We start from the raw sequence: 22,642 nt of genomic DNA on the forward strand, positions 1-22,642 counted from the left end.
ACAGCTGCCAATGATGAAATGATGATTGCGTTGGTTGAAACTGGGACAGTATCACAATGAAGGGTATACCTTCTAGATTCGTCTGTTATAAAACCTCGCATGCATCCACCCGTGAACACGTATCCAATGATGAAATGATGATTGACTGCGTTGAAACTGGGACAGTATCACAATGAAGGGTATACCTTCTAGATTCGTCTGTTATAAAACCTCGCATGCATCCACCCGTGGACGAACACGTATTCTCTGATTTCACAACATCCAGTGGTCTCAGGCAGGGGAGTCCTTTGCCACCTTTTTCACTTAATATCGTAATCGGCCCCTTGGGGATCGGAGTACTCTCGGTGTGTTCACTCACGGGTATTGAACACAATGACGATGTTGCTGTTATCGATTCAGACCACTTCCACTATTCAAAATAATCGTAGTAATTCTACTGCACAGTTCGCACCTGTAAAAATCTCTCAGCTGTAACACTCTTCCAGTGCCTAGCTGCCATGCTACCCGAAGGAAGCACAAGGGCTGGGATGCTGCTAGGTTGCCCAAGCCTAGACAGGGGAAGTTGAGAAGCAGAGGTCGGGTTCGAACCATAGACCTTGCGGTCAGTAGATTCGCGCTCTAACCACTTGGGCCATCTCGCCCCCATTCGCACCTGTAAAGTTGTCCGGAGGCAAGCTGCTCTTAATAGCCTAACATCAGGTCGATTGGACGACTGTCACACACGGGCTACGGACTAAACGAAGGTATTCCTTGATTGATCAGAATGTCAGTCAATCTGGATCGAGCGTCTGCCGATCGATGCCTCTCTTGCTCTCACAAATACTATGGCGTAATTCTGTGGAGTATTCTTTGATAACCCTATACGTACGGCTGTAATGAATCTTGTCTCAGGCTATCGTTCCTTTTGGTATATCATATTGGGCTGAGTAGGAAGTCAAGGACCGACACAGAAGTTGTGCTACCGTCAGTAAACCACAACAACTGGCGACAACCCGAACCCTCGATGTCAATTTTGGCATAACAACTTCAAGTTATTTTACAACAGCAACAAAAGTGGTTCGAAGAAGCTCAAATGAAGCTTGTTGAGTCCCTGATGCACAGTTTGTCGGTGAATGTGACGAAAGCATTGGGGCCTCGGTCTTCCTTGTGCGTCTCCCATCTCGATCACCGAATTCAATGTGCACGCGGAATCTGGACGAACTTTCGAAAGGTGGTTCATGAAATATGATGACATCTTTCAAGCCGACTTTACTCAGTTTGATGATGCATGTAAAGTTCGATCGTTGCTGCGGCACAGCTGAACACGATCGGTTCACCAATTTCATTCTCCCCAAACTCCATCTTGACCTCGCTTCGCAGATACCGTCAAGATCTTGGCCCAAATATTCGATGGGCAAAATTGCTTGTTCGATATTCGTTATCAGTGTCTCAAGATTACCAAAAGGGGTACTGAAGATTACATTACGTATTCCGGTGTGGTCAACGAAGAATGCAAGCATCTTCAGCTCAGCACCATGGCCGAGGATCAATTCAAGTGTCTCATCCTCGTCGCTGGTCTTCAATCGCTACATGATGCGGATGTTCGGATCCGGCTACTGAATTGAATTCCACAGGGTACAGAAATGGCGCTTCAGAAACATACCACCGAATGCCAGCATCTTACCAATCTCAAGGCTAATACCGCAATTGATTTCACATTCCGATTCCATCAGCATGAAATAGCATGCAGAGTAACTCCAAAAGGCAATCAAATTCCAAACGAACACCGGAAAACCGCCCACATCCTGTTGGTTTTGTGACGAATGGCACTATTCACGCCACTATCTCTACCGGAACCACAGGTGCAGTAAGTGCAGTCCAAAAGATCACAAAGGAGGATGCTGCAGAGACAACTTCATGAGCTCGTGCAAGAATCAAACACAAAAGGACGCAGACAGAAGCCATGAGCGTTACACTCAGGATGAAATCACCCGACCGCGCAAACTCGTCACAGCATGTATAAATGGTACACCGGTTACCCTACAGCTTGATACAAGTTGTGACCTCACTCCGATTTCAAAACGGACCTGGAAGGTGATTGGAAGACCACCAGTTTGAGGCGCAAAATGCACCGTTCATAATTTGTCTGGTGGAAGCCCCAAACTTACCGGAAGCTGCTTAAAGTTCAAGGGTTTCAACTCAGTGGTGCTTGCAACCTCATGAACTATGCAGGCCTTGGTCTTGGCTCTGGATTGGATTAATGAGCTTCAACTGTCGGATCAACTCCTCAATGTTGGGACAACTGCAGATGGCTTCAATACTTTCACGACAACACTACACGATGTCGATTTTGTGGTCCTCACAGTTACAGCCAAAAGGGAGGCCAGTAGGAGCATACGCGACAGCAGCTAATCAGCCACTGGTGCCCGGCACCGGTAACACTCACTTCAGTCCATTTTAGAGAATGTTGCCAGCAGCCTGCAACCTTGTATACGTGGTCCGAACCCTTTAATCTGTGGTTTCAGGTCCATGCGAATCGTTCCACTGCTATCCGGAAAATCAAGAGAGATGGAGTGGCAGAAGGTGCACCGCAATCGTCAATCAGATGCCAGATACTGATTTGATAATATGAGGACTACTGTCTACTGTGGACGCCAGGTCGAATATTACTTTAAGCACGAGGCGCACAACAGATCATAGGCACGGTGACATCAAGGGAACCAACTTCGGACAACAGACTGGCCTGGTAAGGGAACCACGTCCCATGTAACACCGGACAACCGTTACATACCTCCGATCGCAGATCAGCATGGTCGCTGCCCTAGGTACGGATCGACATGCGACAGCATCTGCGTGTGTCGTCGTAATGGAGTTCAAAGCAGCGTTAGATTGAACATCTTCTGGAGATGTCCGGAGGCCAACCACTCTTCAAAATCCAAATCAAATCGTTCAGCCGTAGCACTCTTTTGATGCCTAACTGCCATGTCACCAGAATGAAGCACGAAGACTGGGATACTGCTCAAGTCTAGACAGAGGAAGTGAAGAGGAAGAGGTCGGGTTCGAACCGCGGACCTTCCGGTCCGTAAGCTGGTGCCTTAACCACTGAGCTATCTCTCCCCAGCCGCTCTTAATAACCGAACATCAAGTCGATTGGACGGCTGTCACACACGAGCCACGAACTAGACAAAGGCATCCCTTGGTTGATCAGATTGTCAGTCAGTCGGACATTTGCAGCTGGACACTTCTGTCCCTCACAAATATTCTAGCGTGGCCCTCTGGAGTATTCTATGATAAATACGACTGTAATAGTCTTAATTTATCTCCATAAATTGCTACGTTCCTTTCGATATACCATAGTGGGGGCGGAGCAGGAAGTCAAGAACCGACAGAAAAGTTTCACTACCTTCAGTAAGCCTTAACAAATTTGGACAGTGTTACTGCAGGACTGGGAGGACTCCAAATGTCACTCGGAATAACACACTGATACCTCTTTACTGGTCACAATTGAGCGCTGCTACTGCCGAGAAGCGTATGCTGCACGCGATTGGCTAAAGGTTCGGGCCGCCTACCGGTCCGGCATCAAGGCGAGCTCTGATCCTTTGAAAGTCTGGGCCCAACAACCAATCATGATCCATTATTCTCCGGTTGTCAATGGCGCATCCAGGTGTCAGAATTTCCAGAATATTGTTGCAGCATGCACTTTATGCACGACGCGTTGTACATATGTCTTTGGTCTGGATGTGGGTTTTATTGGTGGTTTCACACCTGTGGTTTTACGGGGACGCTAACTCGGGAGGTTGAGACAGAACCAAGCGGAGGAAAATACCGTTACTTCTATTGACGACGGGGATGGGATCCCGGTATATACCGGCAACTGCCTTCAGCGATGGGCCACTTTTCTCCCGGATTAAGACTCCAAGATCAAGTACCATTCCACTAACAGCCAACGACCACTTCAGAAGTTTCAAACATTCAAGCCGGAGACTAGGCTGAGAAAATACCATTATTACATCATGGATGGGGCCTGCGGGACAAGGAAAATCAATGGTCATGGACCCTGATAGATATGGTTGTCACACAGCCAATGGCGCTGAGCATCAAAGCTGTCGTTTTCACTGCGTAACTGATTGCCTGTCATACTAGACAAAGAGAACCACTCGACGTCCTTGCACAGATTGGATCAACGCCTCTACCACGTGACTAACATTCTCTCCTGTTCATCCTCGATAAATGAAACTGTAGCAGCTGGAACCACTGCAGTTTTGTGCAAGATTTGTGTGCTGGGGAGCTGAAAATTAACTGGTCGGGAGCTCACACAAAATTACTTTGAGTCTTCATTGGGTCAATTAAAAATCTTTTGTGGAAACTGACGGTATTCCAGATTATCTTCACACTTTCGACTACCAGTTCACACTCACCTAAGTATGTTTACGTTAGATGACGGAGGTTTCACGACTTTTGTTTGTGTCCTTTCTTTCCGTCATCTGAACTGATGCAGTGCTTTTTGATATCTTGTCTAATTCGCCCTATTTACACTTTCCTTTTCCAGTCGGAATGATGAACACTGGAGATGAGGTTGTTCTCGCACTCACAGATGACCTCGACACGGGTGACTCGCACGATGGTGGCCAATTCCCACCATCCAGCCGTAGACTCGCGTTAGCCGGCCACTTTCTGTTCCGCACGATGGCTATCCTCATCTATTTCTTCTGCACTTGGTTCACTTCTTCCTTTGTGGTCCCATTCGTCCTGGTCCTGATAAGTTTATCTTTGGATTTCTGGTTTGTCAAAAATATTTCTGGCCGTATCCTGGTCGGTTTACGTTGGTCCAGCTATACCGATGAGGAGGGCCATACACGTTGGCGCTTTGATTCACGCCCGGCAGCACCCGAACCCGCTGAAGGAGTAACGCTGACCCGACGGGAGGTGGCAGCCCGTGCTGCTCAGGCAAATGCTGCTCGTTTATTTTGGATCGGCCTCGTTGTAACTCCGGTGGTTTGGGTTGTATTCCTATTGGCTTCGATCTTTACGCTGCATCTTCGTTGGGCATTAGTCTGTGGTATTGCGCTTTGTATGTCGGGGGTCAATCTGTACGCCTTCTGCCGCTGTTCCCTGGCGGATATGAATCAAAACGTATTATCTAGTCTACAGGCCAAGGTGGCTCGGCAAATGTTCACCGACTTTTGGTCAAATCTCACGAAGAAGCCTGCTACCGGTGCTAGCGCTGGCGGAACCAGTTCCTCGGTCGGTAAGACAACCTTGGAAGCCTGATCTTCACTAACACTTCTAGTATAATGTTGACCGTTGTTCACACCATCCTTTGGTGCCTGTGATAAAGTACTGTGTTTACTCCATCCGTTCGCCTGGGTATGTAGATACCCGACAATTGAAATGAACAGTGATCCGTTTTGTTTGTTTTATCCCCACCTCTCAATGCATGATCAATTCTGGCTAGCCGCGCAACACATCCCCATATACCGGATTCATTTTGTAAGCGTTCTTTACTGTCTTTCAGACCAGGGCATCAACATGCGTTTTTCCTCCTGATCTTTCTCTGTTCAGTACTGTTTATTGGTTGAAAACATGCCTGTGAATCTGTTCTGTTTGTTTCTTTTCGGCACAACGGGGTACATCTCCTCAAATCAGCCTGCACAACGGCCTCTAGCTTTTCAGCGGAATTTCCGGCTAGGAATTTTCCTCAAATCAGCCTGCACAACGGCCTCTAGCTTTTCAGCGGAATTTCCGGCAAACTAGGAATTTTCGTTTGAGACTACCAGATGCCATACTTTAATGATACTAATAATAGTAAGTACGGATAAGTGTAAAATAATTATACGCCTCCCTCAGACTAATCGTTTTCGAAACGAAGCAGTCTAAACGAATGTTGAAACGAAGTGCTAAGTAATCATTCAACCTTCAAAGAGGGACGTTCCTAATGTGGATTCCACCAGGCTGCACTGGTTGTTGATCGAATGCAATGTCGTTCATCGCTAGACCAAACCCAAAACGAATGTTTACGCTTTCTTCACAAACGTTGAAAGTTCAGGAAAACAAAACCGACGTTCTCCTATGTGTGTCCGCTCATTTCTAGCCATCTCGAGCGTGACTCTGATGCCAGACTGTCAGAAATTGAATTAATATACGATAGTGATGATCATGTTCTTCTCTTACGAGGCCCCGGTTGAGTGGAGGGTGCATGATATCAAAATCGATGAAGCGCAGCTGTTTCAAAGTCACCTAAACAAGATGAGTAGTCCATAACGGTTTGAATGGTCCCTACAGCGAAAACATTCTCGATAGAACTATAGTGAAGCCTTGGAAACTACCCGAAGAAGTTGAACATGCCTTAGCCTCCAATGTTTGGTTGTATATTCCACTTTCCCGTTTTCCGGTGATCGAAACTGTAGCAGCTGAAACCAATGTGCCGATGGCACACGGTTTATCGATGATAAATTGATTGATTGATTGTATATTGTATGTATTGTGTGTGTAATCTGTATATGTAATGTGCAGTATCTTCCCTCCGCGAACAAATGCCAATAAGGGGGGACAGTCCGACACTTCTTAGATGGGGGGACGGTCTATTCTGGAAGAGGAACATTTTCCACCTACCGTATGGGCAAATAATAGCGTAATTTTGCGAATAGTGCAATTAAACAGTAATGCCCTGGTCCTCTCTTGCAGTATCTGGACATAACAAGCACCCCCTTATATAGGCTATCTTTATCGTCCCTGGGCTCTGTAATCGAGCAAGAGTTATTAAAGGTTGGTTAGGAAGTTCACACCTTACAATCGCCAACTGGAATCACACCAGAGACTCCCTTAGATCCACACTCTGGCACGATCCCCTTGTAACTTTTCAGGAGTTTCCCCCTTTCGAGCGGTTACCCTTTTAAGGAGAAGTCAGAGACTTTAGGATGCGGATCCATCGCCAGAGAGAACAGTTACATCTCGACAAACACAACCATGGGTATATCGATTTGGTTTTGACTTTGTGATCAATTTCCCTCATGAAAGTTTACTGCACCATGTTGAATATCGTACCAACTGAATCATGGAGCTGCTTGGTGTAGCACAGTCAGTTGCTTAAGAAAACCATAGACGGGAGATTCAGCTGGGCTCCAGATGCGTCAAGGCCAAAGTGATATACAAATGAGTGTATTTGTCGGAATCAGTCCATTTTGGGTTGGAGTCGAACATGAGGTTGACGGAAACTCAGGGACTGTGCCCACCTGATGAGCCTCAAGAAGGGAGAAACCGGTCGTGAGCTGTCGAATAGTTTTCAGCAACCTTATGAGTAGTGTATTAGGAGTTACACCTGTGGTGGTCCTTCATGGGCGCGGTCAATATACCGCCTGTTCAAGTGAATTCTATCCACTAGTGCAATGGAGCTAAATAACACTTCGCCTCTTAAGCGGTTGCGGGTAGTCTGCTGTTTGAGTTGATATGTGACTACACTGACATTATCTATCACTAGTAGCCAGTTCAAACGTCATCGGACCATCTCAGGTGGTTTACTGTGTATTTTTCTCAGCTCTTTAAATTTTATCGAAAACTTGAGGATTAGACTATCTTATACGTTTTCGACAAAGGCTGTCGAATGTGGAATACTTATTTTGAAGGATGGTTTGTTTGACAAGCGAACACTGTACGAGAGCGCTTTCGAAATAGATTAACTTTTCAGACTGACGGGAGCTCACCGAACCGCTAGTAGTGTGGACCATACTCCTCATCATCAAATTTGGAAATCTGTAAGCCCTATTTTTCCCGCACTGTGTTCTAATTGTGAGCTTTGGATAAGGCACCTAGTTTGGGCTGTACGTTCGGATCCACTACACACCATATTCTCGTCATATCACCTTACCTACCTTACTGACTCGTCATTTGAACGCATGCTCTCGGTAACGGATTGCCACTGTCTTAGTCTTGCATCCACTAACCCACACACCGTGACAGACTGAAGGCTATTGCTCACCTAATCATCCTACACCCCGGATTGCCACTGTCTTAGTCTTGCATCCACTAACCCACACACCGTGACAGACTGAAGGCTATTGCTCACCTAATCAATCCTACACCCGCATCAGCCTGCGGACAAGCTCTTAGCTGACAGGAACGACGTAAAACGGATAAAAAACATTTGTACATGATCGCTACTCTTCTGTTCCCAGTCATACACTCAAGACTACTTGGGCGTAATACTGCTGTTCATAAAAACTCCCGAATGAGCCTGCACAAATATGTCCTCGTCAGCTTACTTTGCGTTCATATTTTTCTGCAACCTGAGTTGCTCTGCGGCAAATTTCTAAAAATGCTTGTTTGCCTTTGAAAAACGGTTTAATGCTGCTTTGAACTGCAGGCTTTTGTACCAGAAAGTTCCAAACTTATGTTCCAAACTTATTTGTTGTTTTTACTACTACAATTTGTCACCAAACTCAATATGAAGTGTCTCCCGGACCGGTGTGCGACATTCCCTACTCGCTACAGATGCCTCGAGCATGATTGTGTCGCCACGATCTGTGACTTTCGTTTGCTTGAAAAAGTTTGTTTATGAAGTAAACAGTTGTAATACGCGTATGAAAAATTTTGAAATGCCATCGATTTGATTTGTACATGGAAAGTGCATGTGACTATGCGTGTGTGCAATCTTTCGTTTTCCTACACTTGGATGGTAAATTGAGAAGAGCGGACGGACAAACATGGAAATATAGTTTGTGTAAGTGTGCAAATGTTGTCTTTCTTGTGTGCATAATGATGTCAGTGTTAGGGTCAGGATCGTTCGGCAGCAAGCGAAGAAATTATCTTGAATCCATCTGGATAGGAGGTTGTATGCGTTCCAAAATGCGTTCATCTGCTGGTAAGAGAAGATAGAAGAAACTGCTAATATTCACGTTGCCAAAATGTCGTAGCCATCTGGAAACCAAGTATCGTCTGTTTAATCACATAGAGAATGCAACTTCAAGAACAGAAAGCAGTACAAGTTGGCCGTACGAACTGGTTTAGCGCTCTTAGATAATCCTAACCAACTATGAAGCTCGTACAACCTTTCCTCTCTCCAACCTATATGCGGCAGTCGCTTCATTTAACTTCAAAATTCAGCGACGTTTGTCTCGTGGCTATTTGCTCGGGCTTGTAGTGCACTCCCAGAATGACTGGGTTGGTTGCTGAGCAATCATACTTTTTACTAGCTTGTCGTTCATGTGCACCTTCGGATGCGATCTAGCTATGCGCTAGCTTGGAACACATTACTGCAAAAGCAAAGGATCTCGACTGGTGCTCTCATGCACACTGGCCAGACGAACGCCATGCATGGTGGCTGGGATACTTCATAGAGTTAAGTTCGCGAAACCCATGATCCGGTGTCCTTGCATACAAGTCTACGACATTGCACATGTGTCTCAGTCATGGAATATCTGGAGCGGCTATCTCATTCGAGTCCAGGAATCCTATTGCCTGCTCGAAGAAGCTGCTGGAATCATCTGAAAGCAACCGAATTTTTGGGAATAATGTGTTTTTCAAATCATCTGTTCAGCGACAGCTGCCTCGAGACTTGAGTGAAATAAAACACCTGCTCAGATAGTGAATTGCTTCTCCCTGATTAGAGTTGTGTTAGCTCCAGGGACTGAATGACATTTCACGGAAGCGAACTGGAAAAAGTATCGTATCCCATAAAATTCGTCTCACCTTGTTTCCGTACTGGTAACGAAGGGGGTTTGTCGTGGTTCAAGATATTCCTCCACCCAGATCTGCGGAACCGTTTGGTCAGATACTGTGCAGCCGACGGTCTCGCTTGCAGTTACGTCGATGGTCTCATTTGCTTGAGCGTAGTCGAAGTTATTTTTTGTCACGCTTTGTGAGACGAACGTCGTTAGATTCGCTTCTTTGTCCTAAGGCACGAAGGCAGGTGAAATTTGGGTGTATGACACGAAATTTGTCATTTAAAACACTAAACAAGTGCAACTAGGTATTAGAGCAGAGTTAATGGGATCTGAACTGCTCTGCCTTTTACAACAGCTCCTATCATCTGGTCGAATACTATTTGACGTTGTCGTGATTAAGACATAAGTTAGAACGAGGATGTATCAAAACCTATGTAAAAAGAGAAACATTTCTCCCAATAATCGTTCATCTGTAACACACTTTCAGTGCCTAGTTGCCATTCCATCCGAAGGTTGGGCTACTGCTGGGTTCTTCAAACCTAGACAGGGGAAGTCTAGAGGCAGATGTTGGGTTCGAACCACGGACCTTCCGATCAGTAGATTTGCACCATTCGAGCCATTTCGCCCCTATCATTCCACTGAATTATACTTTACAAGGATAAGTTCACGGCTCCCGTTTTCATCACAAATGACTTCAGATAGTCTTTTTGAATTACCAAGGTCAAAACGTATCCTAGTTGTGAAGGAGTTCATATCAAGCACCACGTGAATGGTAAGTGAAATTGAGCACAATACTGACCAGATCCGATGATATTCGTCTACAATGCCTGCGTGCAACAATTTCATTGGTCAATTTTAAGCCTACATAACTTACCGAAGCGTTGTGAGACTGTTGCATTGAAATGCTTTCGACTTCGTTTACAGAATACGCTCCAGGTCCGACAGGTGTATTTGTTTCAGTTAATGGACGAGCAAAGGAATGCGAGTGATGGCTATATTGAATAGGATCTCTTGGAATGCCCGTTTTGCATTGATCTACTGCCTGATTTCCGTCCCGGAAAGTGGTGAGTAGCCTGACCGGGTTCTCACACCTTGGGACGCAGGACACAAACTTGAGTTGACAGTACGCTCGATCCTCCTCTTGCGTCCTTGCGTCATCTGCGTGGTGTGATCCTGGTTCGCTCAGATAGGCGTAGTTGTTACTGATGAAATCTTGCACACACGAGGGAAACGCGGTGATTTGGCTGTTCACATACAGGTTACGGATCCAATCCACCTGCATCTGTGCGTACTCGATAGACGAATCCCCCACGGAGTCCAAGCAGATTGTCGTACAGTCACTGTGAGTGTCGCGGCTACTGCTGTTCAGTGTGTGTGTGAGGAATTCCAGGGCTTCGGTCGCATTTGATCTCGTGGGTCTCTGCTGTCGTCGACGGATGCATGACTGAAAAGACAGGCCACAATGGCTGATGAACCAGCTGTCGTCCTACTGTTTGGTTGCCGAAAAACGTCTCTTTTTGAAGAATACACAGTCCAGTGAACAGCGTAAATTTATCCTCCCTTGGAAGGCTTATCTGGTCATACATCAACCATGCCGGCCGAGTAATCTACTTTAACAATATAATTTGTATTCCTATCGGAGAAATCCAAGGATAGGTTAAGCTCTTCACTAGGAGTGATTATAAGGGAACATCTACCGGTGAAGTAATGCTCAATTAGAGTTGTTCTCCATGGATAGGGGACTCCATCCCAGTGGATAAAGCCCTGGAGAGGATGTGATAAATCTATGCTCTCAAAATTCCCCATTATGACATACCGAATATAAAATATGAAAGTTTATTTCTGTTCAGATTATGTGAGGCAAGATGTTGGAACGTCAAGTTTTTGGCGATTGCATCTGATGTGCATTCCTGAGCTCAGTAATTGAATTTAATGTACCCGTGATAGTAGAGTGCTGTCTCGACGGGGGTTGTCCCTGCTATTTTTTAGTGAATGCTGGGAACACTTCACCGTTTTGGTAAGTCAGATCGCTTGATATTACGTTTTCAGGTTCTTAAGTAATCGTTGGATGATTGATACATATTGCAGTTCCTCAGGTTGTCGAGCTGCGTGAAAAATGTATCAACAAATGCAAAGCTGTCGTCAGAATTTAATGAAGTCACGTGACTTTTCGATTGAAGGTATCTGCGTAAACCATGTGCGTCAGACATCGTACAGTGCCCTTAGATACTTTCATAATTTGGCTAGCACAGCCTTGATACCAGTATATTTCGCTGCTCAACAACAAGGTCTTCGTATTGATCAATGATCAAAAAGTGTATGTGGCTTCTTTGTCTTCACACTACGTTTTGAGGAGAAATCAAATTCCACCCCTTACAGTTGTACATGCAAAGGAACACTCGAATCCCACTCAGAGTTGAATGATTACATGTGATTGGGTTCCGTCCCATGAAAGATCGTTCTAAGCGAAAACTGATCAACGATGTAGCAGCACCATTCAGCAACCCGACTTTGGGACTGCCAATCAAATGGGTGCCATCTCCGTGACAGATACCATTCGATTATTCTGATAATCCAAGGGTGGAAAATACCATATTCCTGGCGCTCCACGTCTGTTTTCCCCGATTCGGAGTCCACCAAGGTTCACGAGTTCGAGGTGAAAACCATTCACCTTGGTGACTAAAAGGGTATGACACGGTACAGACGCTACAGCCGTGGTATTCCGTTGAACGTGTGTTTAACGTTATACATCATGAAGAAGAATACTTTGGACTATCGATTTGTTCCAAGTTAAATCATTTTACCGAAGGACCCTTGGTTTTTCATGTGCAATTTAGGATTTGTTCGATCCCATTTCTTGGGACTCCTCTCGAGATAGGGACACTTTGGCCAAGCCCTAGGGATGGTTCCCACTGAGAGATCACTGTAACTTTCGTGCTTTGTCTGGGCCCATCGGCCATTGAAAAAAGAACTGTTATATGGTTGGATGGACAACATTAGAGATGACAAGTGGCTGTAGTATACTGGTTTCTAAATTTACCAGCTCTGAAATATGTACTCGCCTAGTTAGTTAGTGCCGTTCCCATTGGTGCGTAGTGCGTTAGTAGTCAAAAACATACGTAGAGAATCGAATTGTGGTATGCACGTGAAAGTGAGTCGCATGTTCGCACGTGATACCGGGCCAATATCTCACTGGCTGAGGGCATACTGCCCCCTGTCACACCAGGCATGTCTTCAAATTAAGGGTCTTGGAACGCGCCAAGGCTCCAGTAGGCCACTGTGCGCCTCGGTTCAATGACAACTTTTTCTTTGCTGGCGCACAAATAAAAACAGCGCGAAATAAGTCATGCCTACTCACATGACCAAATATGCGGTCATTGATACAAACGGAGCTTGCTGCAAGTGGCTCTGGGTGTTTTAATCATATATTTGCTTGTCCAAATGTCGACCATCCTAAGTCTTCATCACAACTGTTGTCTTTTACGGTCGCTCGTTCACGAAAACCCATCTGGCCTTCATTACGAATGTTTCTTCTAAATACACAGGACATGTAGGTGTGTACATCTGGGTGAAATGGCCCAAGTGGTTAGAGCGCGAATTTACTGACCGGAAGGTCCGTGGTTCGAATCCGACCTCCGCCACTCGCTTCCCCTGTCTAGGCTTGGGCAACCTGGCAGTATCCCAGCCCTCGTGCTTCCTTCGGGTGGCATGGCAGCTAGGCACCGGAAGGGTGCTACAGCTGAACGCTTTCTTTCTTTCTTTTTTCTTCCTACATCTGTTTCAAACTCACCATTGTTCTACTATTCTAGTTGTTATTTATAATGATATAAATTTAGTGCCTAACCTGTTCTACTAGGCGCTGAAGTGGTTTGAGGGCATCTAGCCGTACACTTGGGTTACTTGGAATGACCCAATTTAGTGAGACCGACTGCCAGATGCAATACAGAGGTGTATATTTTGCCTGTCAAGGCCCCCCGAATCGATCAGCTGTTACACCCTTTAAGTGCCTAGGAGCCGTGAGAACGGAAGGAGGCACGGAGACTTGGATACTGCCAGGTTGCCCAAGCCTAGAGAGGAGCGGTCGAGATGCTAAGGCCAGGTTCGAACCACGAACTTTCCGGTCCGTAAGCTGGCGCCATAACCACCGAGCTATCTCGAGCCCTATCAAGCCCGTTTATTCTCTTAGTGGACAGGTTCGAACCACGAACTTTCCGGTCCGTAAGCTGGCGCCATAACCACTGAGCTATCTCGAGCCCTATCAAGGCCGTTTATTCTCTTAGTGGATTGTCTATCCTTGTACAAATCTTCAGCTTATTTTCATTTGGTTAGCAAAGGCACACCGCATGTGGTTTTTAAACGGTTTACTTTCAACATAGTGGCCCCTAACCTGCGGAATCATGGGTCTTGATGGATTGCGTACGTACATTATGCCTGAATGAATTGTGATCTCATCATGTTGCAATCTTCTCAACATTGTTACTCCTGGTTACTCAGATTATTCGTGATTCTACAGACCGACGTCACACCTTAGTGAGTGTTGTTTCGTCAAGTATTTTATCGCCCTAATTGCGCACACGGTGGGGGGGGGTGCACGTGATACAATCGATCCTACCGCTCCGTTTGCAGTTGAGGTACGTTAGGCTGTGACACTGTTCCTTTCATGTTGCTCATAAGTTTGTAGTATGCCTTATTCCAAACACTGTACTTTTACTAATATAATTCTATGACCTCATATACCACTTTTTACTTCCGTTTGAATGCGATGCGTTTACAGAAAAACGACAGATCCTGGAGTCCGTGTGATATGGATAAGGTTCCACACTGCGATATATTTATATGATATATACGCGATATGATAGTACGCTACCTGAAAATCGATTCAATCAAGAGGATTTCAATATCTGACCATATTGTTCCATTCATGTGGGTTTATGTACAACTGATCACTGTTGTATACTAATGTAGAACTGTGCTAACGTTTCTCATATCACGCTGTCCAAAGTGACAGCACTGACCACCCTAGCAGTGCAGAGACATGCATAAGTTTTTGTGACATTCTCTCTTTGTCACGTCTCATTCTGTTTTCACCGGATACAGTACTGTACGTCTGAACTGCTCAAAATGAGACAGGGATTAAGGTCGTGCTACTTAGGAATCGAGAGGTATATAGCATCGACTTGTGCACTGTCTTAATCCTGTCTTAATGGTTTGGTTAGAGTGTCCTCCGGAATGTGCCGGGAAATCGAAATATTCATGCACCCAGACAATAAGTAGTATGTTGAACGGTAACGGTCTACTGGAATGAAAATGCACAGCGTAGCCATCGGGAGTCATAGTCCGCTGTCTCTGGTTTCCACACACGAAGGACACAGATTTGTAGTAGAAACTGTGAAGACCTTGGAAGGCGAAAACGAAAGAAATCACAGCACTTGGTGAAATGTTCGCTATACACATTGTGATTGGCTCTATTTGTAACACTGTGTGCAAGCCGTAGTCATAATCCGTCGGACCAACAGTCCAAGAAACCGGGCTTTCGGGCAGACAAACGGTCGAAGCTCAGCAGAGAAATAGAAACTCAAGTACTGAAGAATCGGAACACGCTTTGGGCAACAAACTAATAGGAATGATTGGTCAAGCAACCAATGACAAGCCTAGGTCAGTTCGTGAGAGCACATCACACATTAGCACGAACCGATGTCGTCAGCTTGCTTGGCGATAAAACATTTGCAACAAAGTGACTCATTTCAGGAAGGAAAGCAGCGACCATCATTCCTTCATGAGACCATAAAAGTCCTCCAAACCGTGTAGTCTCGGTGATAATACACTCAGATTAGGCTCATGGTGTCAGATGAATGCCCACTTTGTCTTGGAACATGAAGCAAGCCACACGAGCCACCTGATTTGATCGTCATAAGCTTGGCAATCTACTTCGAATCAGTCGAATTTCCAAGTTGCCACCAAAAATGGGCGACCTTGAAGAGTGGGTGACTGCAGCCGTCCGGCTAAAATAGACCAGTGTTCAAATTGAACTCAGAATGTCAACAATGCGCCCGAGATCACTTTCAGGAAGTTCACTCATCCTTATCTTCACACAATCTCTTGGCTACCTTTCGATTTTAGTTACAAGACAATGCTAGAACCCAGTCTCAAATTGGAAGCCAATAAACACAAGGAAATGCATGTGAAACTCACCGTGATGTAAAAGTATCTCTCTGGTGTTGCCTTCACTCTGGCCAAGATATGATGCAATTCGTTGAACGTCGGACGTATGTTAGGGTCAGTCTCCCAACCTGAAAAATGGGACGATGGAATGTTTGTCCTCGAAAGTCATTCACTTCGCAGCTGTTTTAACGAACGTGACGATATGCAGACCAATATGGTGTTGGACAGTTGTTTACTTTGCACAGCCTCGTAGCCGGTGATGAGCAATCTGTTGATTTTTGACTGTCTATCAGCGCATAGCACTATAAGTACACAGGAAGTTTCCGTTCGCTGAGGCCTGCATCCATACAGCAGTGAGGCGCTTGTCAGCTGTTCGTTACAGGTTAATCCAGAGTTACTCTGCATCAACTCTACTCAAAAGCTTTTCGCTCTAAGAGGTGTTTAACACTCGCTTCCGGCGATGTCAGAAGTAGCCAGTTTTAAATTACAACCGAGTGTTCCTCAGCTCCCAAGGACTTCAAAACATATGTGATGTAATCACGTTAAAAAAAGTGACATCTAAGAACGTCATGTCTCACCAATGGAGTCAAACGCGAAAGCAAAGACTCACATCTTAAGAGGATGGTGTAAAATTCCAGACTCGCTGTTTCCGGTTGTGGAAGACGGACTCCTTGTTCCAAACGCTGCAGCAAATCCCTTGCTCGTATTCCTTCAAAAGGTCGCTTCCCAAATGTGCACATTTCCCACACGGTTACTCCTGTAGAAAGATCAATTGATGGTAGCGAGTTTTTGTGTCAGACGGACAAAGGAGCGCAGTAAATGCATGTTTTTTTCTCTAGCCATTACAAGTTCAAATTTAATTCCAAGACTTCACTCATATCCCCTACAACTTGAACTCAAGTGTGGCTCTGAAATTCACTTCCTTATTTTCTCAGTTTCCCCTCTGTAGCAATTTAATTTGTGACAGAAACGCTGGACACCTACACGGTAACATCCATGATCTGCATTATAAACAGTAGATCCTTGGACGGAAATGATATAGGACGCGACTGAGTGCATATTGTGAGGAATAGAAAAGAATTAATAAGGCACCCAAAAAAGCCTTGGTAAAAAGCCTTGGTCAAAAACTAACGATTAACTGCTTCGAAGTAGATACCAAGCAGACTAGGTGGCAAAAGGCGCTCAGGATGCAATGTGTACGGCAGTGAAGCATCAGTGTTGAACACTGATGTCATGCTGTCGACGATGATGATGAAGCAATGTTTGATTGAATTCGGTCGCACAAAAGAACCAAAGAATTCCAGATTTACCGCAGCTGCTGTTTAAAAACGCCAAAAACGGTAGGAATACTTGGGGAACGGATAAAGCATAGACATGAAAGGGAAAAATTGACCTGACACAAGTTCGATTGTCACACGAAACCACTCAGCTCGGACAATATGTCAACCAAGAAAATGTGTGATAAAAACATCCTAGTACGTGTAGTCGCGGCATAAAACGTTTTAGGTTTTGCGCGTATGGATACACGTCTATCCGATTAGCCGATCTCTCGTTACAGTGTGGACCTCCTAAACATGGTCGGTCCTGAAAACTGCTGATTGCGATGGCGATGCGAATAGCTAAGTTACAGCAGAATGTAGTACATATGGAGCGTCGCCACAGAAAACCTGCGTGTGGTGAGTCGAATGCGACAAATCTTGCAGACTTGTGCCGTTCTAGTGGACGTGTAGTGAAGCTGAATGTGAGCTTTTGCGGGTGCTTGACCTAGATTATGGTAGATTGTTCTGCCTTAGGCTACTCACTTGTTCATTGTGACAGGTTGAACTGCATCCGTTTGCAGCAGATCCATTTCTCTTAAAAATTCATCTATAAAGCTCCCTTTTGTGGGATTTCTTAGGAGGTTGGAGACCTGGTTTATTTCTCTGTGGATGCTGACGTTAGTTTCGAAAGATTAACTAAACTGCGAATTTTAAATGTAGGTTCGCAGACCTGATGTGATCCAGGTTCGAGACGTGTTGATCACTAGAACATTTTTATTAGTTTGGAGTTGGATATCATAGTTACCATCCCCTCAGAACATTTAAGCAGGAACTAAATCAGTGTGTTGTCCCGCATAATCGATTTTGAAAACGTCAGTTTCGGTGAGGCATCCTGTAAATTAGCCCTCTATCGTCTAACTGTGGTCTTCAGTGTTCCATACACAACTTTTCATGTTCAACAGTCAACTGCTTATCACCGCCATCTTGTAAGATCAGGCAACAGGATGTTGTCGTTTTTCAATGGACTTGTCGTTTCAAAAGTAGCCCTCTTGTCCTGAGTTCGAATCCCTGTATTGTAAAGTGGGTGTAAAATACTGATGAGCTCCGATAAGAACGAAATTTTGTTCCGATATTTCCCCTTCTGCGGTAAAATTATTTCACAGATATGGTTTCTCCTTGCATACCGACTACAGCAGTAGCTGTTTGTCATGAGAATCAGGATAAAATTGTCTTTTGGTGATGCCTCCATCTAAAGATGCCAGTCATCAGTCACTCTGTCGGATGAGTCACTACAACAGGCTACTGGATTCTTGCACTGGTTGTACACTTCAATGAGTGCACCAAGTATTTCTCCCCGGCTGCACTTGGGTTGGCAGGAAAGCTCACGATGCCAAAGACCAGGACTCACCATACGACCAAACATCGGACTTGCTGGAAAATATTCGGTCTTGAATACATTCTATGGCCATCCACTTGATAGGCATTCGGCCACCACTTGCGTGGTATTCACTTTCAATACAGTCCAAGCATTTGGCCAAACCAAAGTCCGTGATTCGAACCTAAAGCAAAAGAAGATTCGAATGTAAACCAAGGTGGTTAGTTGAACTAATCGAGTAGTCAGTCACCAAGTGCTCTTTCTATCAAGACATGTGTGATTCAATTCATTAGCCCGAGTTTGATTAGCCTAGTGGATAAGATACTAATGTTTGGATGACTGAGGTCGGATCCCGAATGGATGCCTTAAGACTGACAATGAGCCACTGTCCTTTGTTGATCCACGCACTAGTTGTTTTTGAGATATGTAAACTTCTGATACGGAATCAGTGTGGCTAGATGAAACTTCATAAACGTGTATCTAGAAACCATGTGGGATTTGGAAGACACGCCACGAAGATACTGATCGTTAGCCGTCCACGACGAACGAAACCGAGATTCAGAAGCTTTACAAATTACGGTGCGAGACCCGATCTGACGAATGGTTATTTGACCCGAAACCCCACGAGTTTTAGAATTTCTGGCATGCGCTTCGTGCCAATCACTTTCGAAAGGATAGATATCACCTAATTGGTGATCCCCACCCAGACAGCCCCTCAGATTTTAGCGAAATTCTCCCAAGTACTGACATTTTCACCACTCCACTCTATTTAGACAGAATGCTGTGCACGAAGTTAACCAGCGCATTCAGCGCACTTTGTTGAGCCAGACACGTTGTGTATACTTGGATTTCTGTTTTCAAGACCTGCCTCCCAACAGTGAGTACTGTGCTCCAATTAAGCGACACCGTTTGAGTTTCGCATGACAAATCTAGGTCCTTTGATTGACTTCACTCAGCGACAGAGACTGATTGAAGATGATACATGTGTCCGACCTTGTGTTACCGGGTCACACCAACAAGAACTGATCGACAGGGAGTTCTCCTCAGAAAAGACTTGATATTCAAACTTTCCTTGTCAGGACCAGTAACTTCATATTTATGCCACCGCACACCCCAGAAGGTGTTCCGTTATGGCGAACTGTGTTCACCTACATCGGTTGTTTTACCCAAACCATTGGTACCATTTAAAAAACGTGGGATTTTAACTGTTTCTCCTTCTGGTCTCACCTATGCTTTTTAATGACAACGTAAGCATGGAATTCTCCAGAATTTTATCGATTGTATAGTTGTACGCCCACTGCTCGACAAAAAGTGTAAATGAGATGTCAACAGACGAACACGTAAGACTGAGCTTCACATTCCTACGGGGGTGTGAGTACAAACAGTAGTTCCCCTCAGGGTGTACAGGTTTATTCTTTACACGTAAAAAATAATTCCAATGGCCCCGAAAATTTTCATCATTAACGAGAACGTCCCACACTACATAACGCACAGCCACTTTGAGTAAAGCATAGTAGGTCTGTATCCAAATTGTTCAGGTGTGCAGGTAGTTCGGAATGTCACTGTTTGTTCATTGAGAAAATTGTCGGTGTGCGCGAAACAAGCGCCGCTCTAAGCACGTACACGAAAGCCAACTGTCTGCTGCTTAATGCAGACACTGAAATTTGGTGTTGTGCGCACCTTCCCACGAGTCCATAGACGAGGATAGCCAGCCGCATCAGGCAAGGTTTGCTGGAATTCGGCAGGTCTATAGCGAGTATCCTCTGAATCGTATGACAGTCAAGTGTCATCTTGGAAAACCTGGACGATACATGGCAAGCTGATGCACTAATGGCCGCAGCTAAAGCGGATGACTCTGGAAAGACTTGCGAAAGCTTTGAGCAGCCACGATTGGCTGTTTCTCTCGGACAATCGGAGACCAGATCCAGTGAGGGATGATGGCTGAGGGATTCGGCTACGATCGCAATCAAACTGCGTGGTGACGAGGTGCAATCAGTAATGGAAGGCCACTTCTTGGAACTTGTGGGTTTGATGACAGAGTAGATAAAACGGGTGACAGTGAGATACGGATAACCGAAACACACGTTTGTACGAACATTTAAGGAAGAGCTAAGATGATACCGCAGCTTGTTCCAATTGATCGTGTGCGTGATATGGCCGATGAGATTCAGGAAGTGTTAGTTTCAAAGTGAAATTGGACAATTCAGCGGTGTTTCTACGTAGTTATTCAATGAACCAGTTGAGCAGTTGTTGTTTGGTTGTCGACCACATTGTTCCTAATAATCGGATATCGATTTAGTAACACAGGACTCACTAGCGGGCTGTTTGTTTTCAACCAGGTTTCCGTCATCTTGGGTGACTGCAGGCTAAACAATGTGCCTCGGAGTCCGCCTCTAAACGAAATGAAATCTCAAGCCGCATCTAACTGCAGTCAGTCTGGATGTATTGATTTCCGGCTCCCTATGGAATATAGCATGCGAAGCATTAACACGGCTCTACTCTTTCTAATTTTCTTATGTTCCCGAATGTCAAGCTTTTCATTGCGCGCATACATCCTCCTCTTTTTATCCCTGGCCGGGACTGTTAGCCAGAAAATCTACACAGTAAATTTTGTTGCTTATTTTGCCGATTCTGCAGGCACAAGCCATTCTTATATTCGTCAACGATAACGTTGATTAGTACCGAAACAAGATGGGTACTGTGCTTGCTCTCCAGTGATTAGTCATAACGAAGAACGGCAAAATTGCAGCCCTGATCATCACTCATTGCGCATGTTGAGCGCATATCAACTATGGCTGCTTTTCGGATCGATAGAGTGATCTTATTGGTGTTCCGCAGTCCCCTGGCCTGTAGCGTGATTGTGAATCCGTTCTGCGCGTCCCGGATTGACACTGATCGTAAATTCCGTAGACAGAGCTTTGCTAAGTGATGCCATAATTTGGGTGGGAGTACAACAATTTGAAAGAGATGTCATATTAAGCTTCCGCACACTGTAGGGGTTGAAAATCAATGTATGCTTAGGGTAACCGCAGTTAAACAGGATTCAGGTTATACTGATGGAGATTTCCCTTCTCTTGTAGACCGACTCCAAGTTTAGTTCATAGTCACTCATCATTCAAATCATGAAGCTGCTCAACTAGAACGAGCTACGGCTTTATCTTGACTCTTCCTCAAACATTCCTACAAACGTCAGAAAGCGGAATAGGATGTCTCATTGACGTGACACACAATGCTGGCATTCTAGTAATCTTAGTAATGTACATGTTCAGGATTCTAATGGCATATACCCAGAATTTCTGGTCATCATTTCTTCCAAAGTTGTTTGATCTGTCTCAGACTCACGCAGATACGCTGAATCAAGCATCCCACGAGAACTGGTCCACGGGATTTGATATCAGTCAGCTAAGGGACTTTTACATACCCTATCCATAAAACCTAAAGTGTCCCTTTGTGGTTTTTAAACTTCGGTCTTGGGGGGCACCATACTCGCGAAACTAAACAGCATTTGTTGGACTCCTTTTCACCGGCTGGGGAATGACTTGATGACGAAGCAAGGCCATACACGTCCAAACGACTGGAATATCAAGCAGACATTAACAATGTTACTCACCGGTCATGTTAACGAAAAGAAGAAAAAAATTCACTGATTTGATGTCGGAATCGCTGCTCAAACGCCCAACTTAGTCTTGTGTCTAACGTGAAAACACGTGCAATGAGGTGGCTTGCATTGTGCGCCAAACCTTGTTATTCAATTGTTCATTGGTCTCGTCGAGTAAAAAGGTGGAAAATGCATCTCTCTTTTCTGAGAATCAGGGGAGAAAATCTGCCAAGTTCCCATATTGTTCTACAACAGTTGCTACCATTTGTGTTATAACAAAAACCCTCAATCCGGTAGTAAATACTTTTGGGTGCTGCACTGCTGTGTATTCCATTCGAATATCTAATCTTCTTCGTGGGAAACCTCTTGCATCCATCTATTGGAAGGCATTTTCCGTGTTCTCTGCTTTTCCAGTGTATCGTTCTCGCACTACAAGTTCAAAAAATATGCCTTCTCCTTACTGGCCGTAAATCGTATTTTACCCACGCGCAGCCTGATTGTCCTCGTAGGCGCACCTCTCAGGAAGCATCACAAAGTGCGAGTCTCCCAGTGTCAGACAGAAACATTCCCTCTCGGAATTTCAACGCTTTCACTAGAGTCATTGGTGCCA

At 45.0% G+C, this 22,642-nt stretch overlaps 2 protein-coding genes across 2 annotated transcripts in view; one reads left to right on the forward strand and one right to left on the reverse strand.

Moving 5' to 3' along the window:
• Nucleotides 1–4,533: 4,533 nt before the first annotated feature.
• T265_14430 (hypothetical protein) lies at nt 4,534–5,247 on the forward strand (the record flags this gene model as incomplete). Its single annotated transcript, XM_009173592.1, has 1 exon — nt 4,534–5,247. A coding segment is annotated over one exon (714 nt), but the record flags the coding sequence as incomplete, so codon positions are not given.
• A 3,530-nt stretch (nt 5,248–8,777) lies between these two features.
• T265_07922 (hypothetical protein) overlaps nt 8,778–22,642 on the reverse strand; it is a gene marked incomplete at both ends in the record, with an annotated part of 86,244 nt that continues 72,379 nt past the window's right edge. Inside the window, 6 exons of the mRNA XM_009173582.1 lie at nt 8,778–8,892; nt 9,664–9,866; nt 10,513–11,082; nt 15,831–15,928; nt 16,411–16,557; nt 18,468–18,618. Coding sequence (XP_009171846.1) covers nt 8,778–8,892; nt 9,664–9,866; nt 10,513–11,082; nt 15,831–15,928; nt 16,411–16,557; nt 18,468–18,618 — 1,284 coding nt within the window. The remainder of the gene's footprint in view (nt 8,893–9,663; nt 9,867–10,512; nt 11,083–15,830; nt 15,929–16,410; nt 16,558–18,467; nt 18,619–22,642) is intronic.

This window comes from Opisthorchis viverrini, assembly GCF_000715545.1.
Source record: "Opisthorchis viverrini unplaced genomic scaffold opera_v5_198, whole genome shotgun sequence".
NCBI classification, from domain to species: Eukaryota; Metazoa; Platyhelminthes; class Trematoda; order Opisthorchiida; family Opisthorchiidae; genus Opisthorchis; species Opisthorchis viverrini.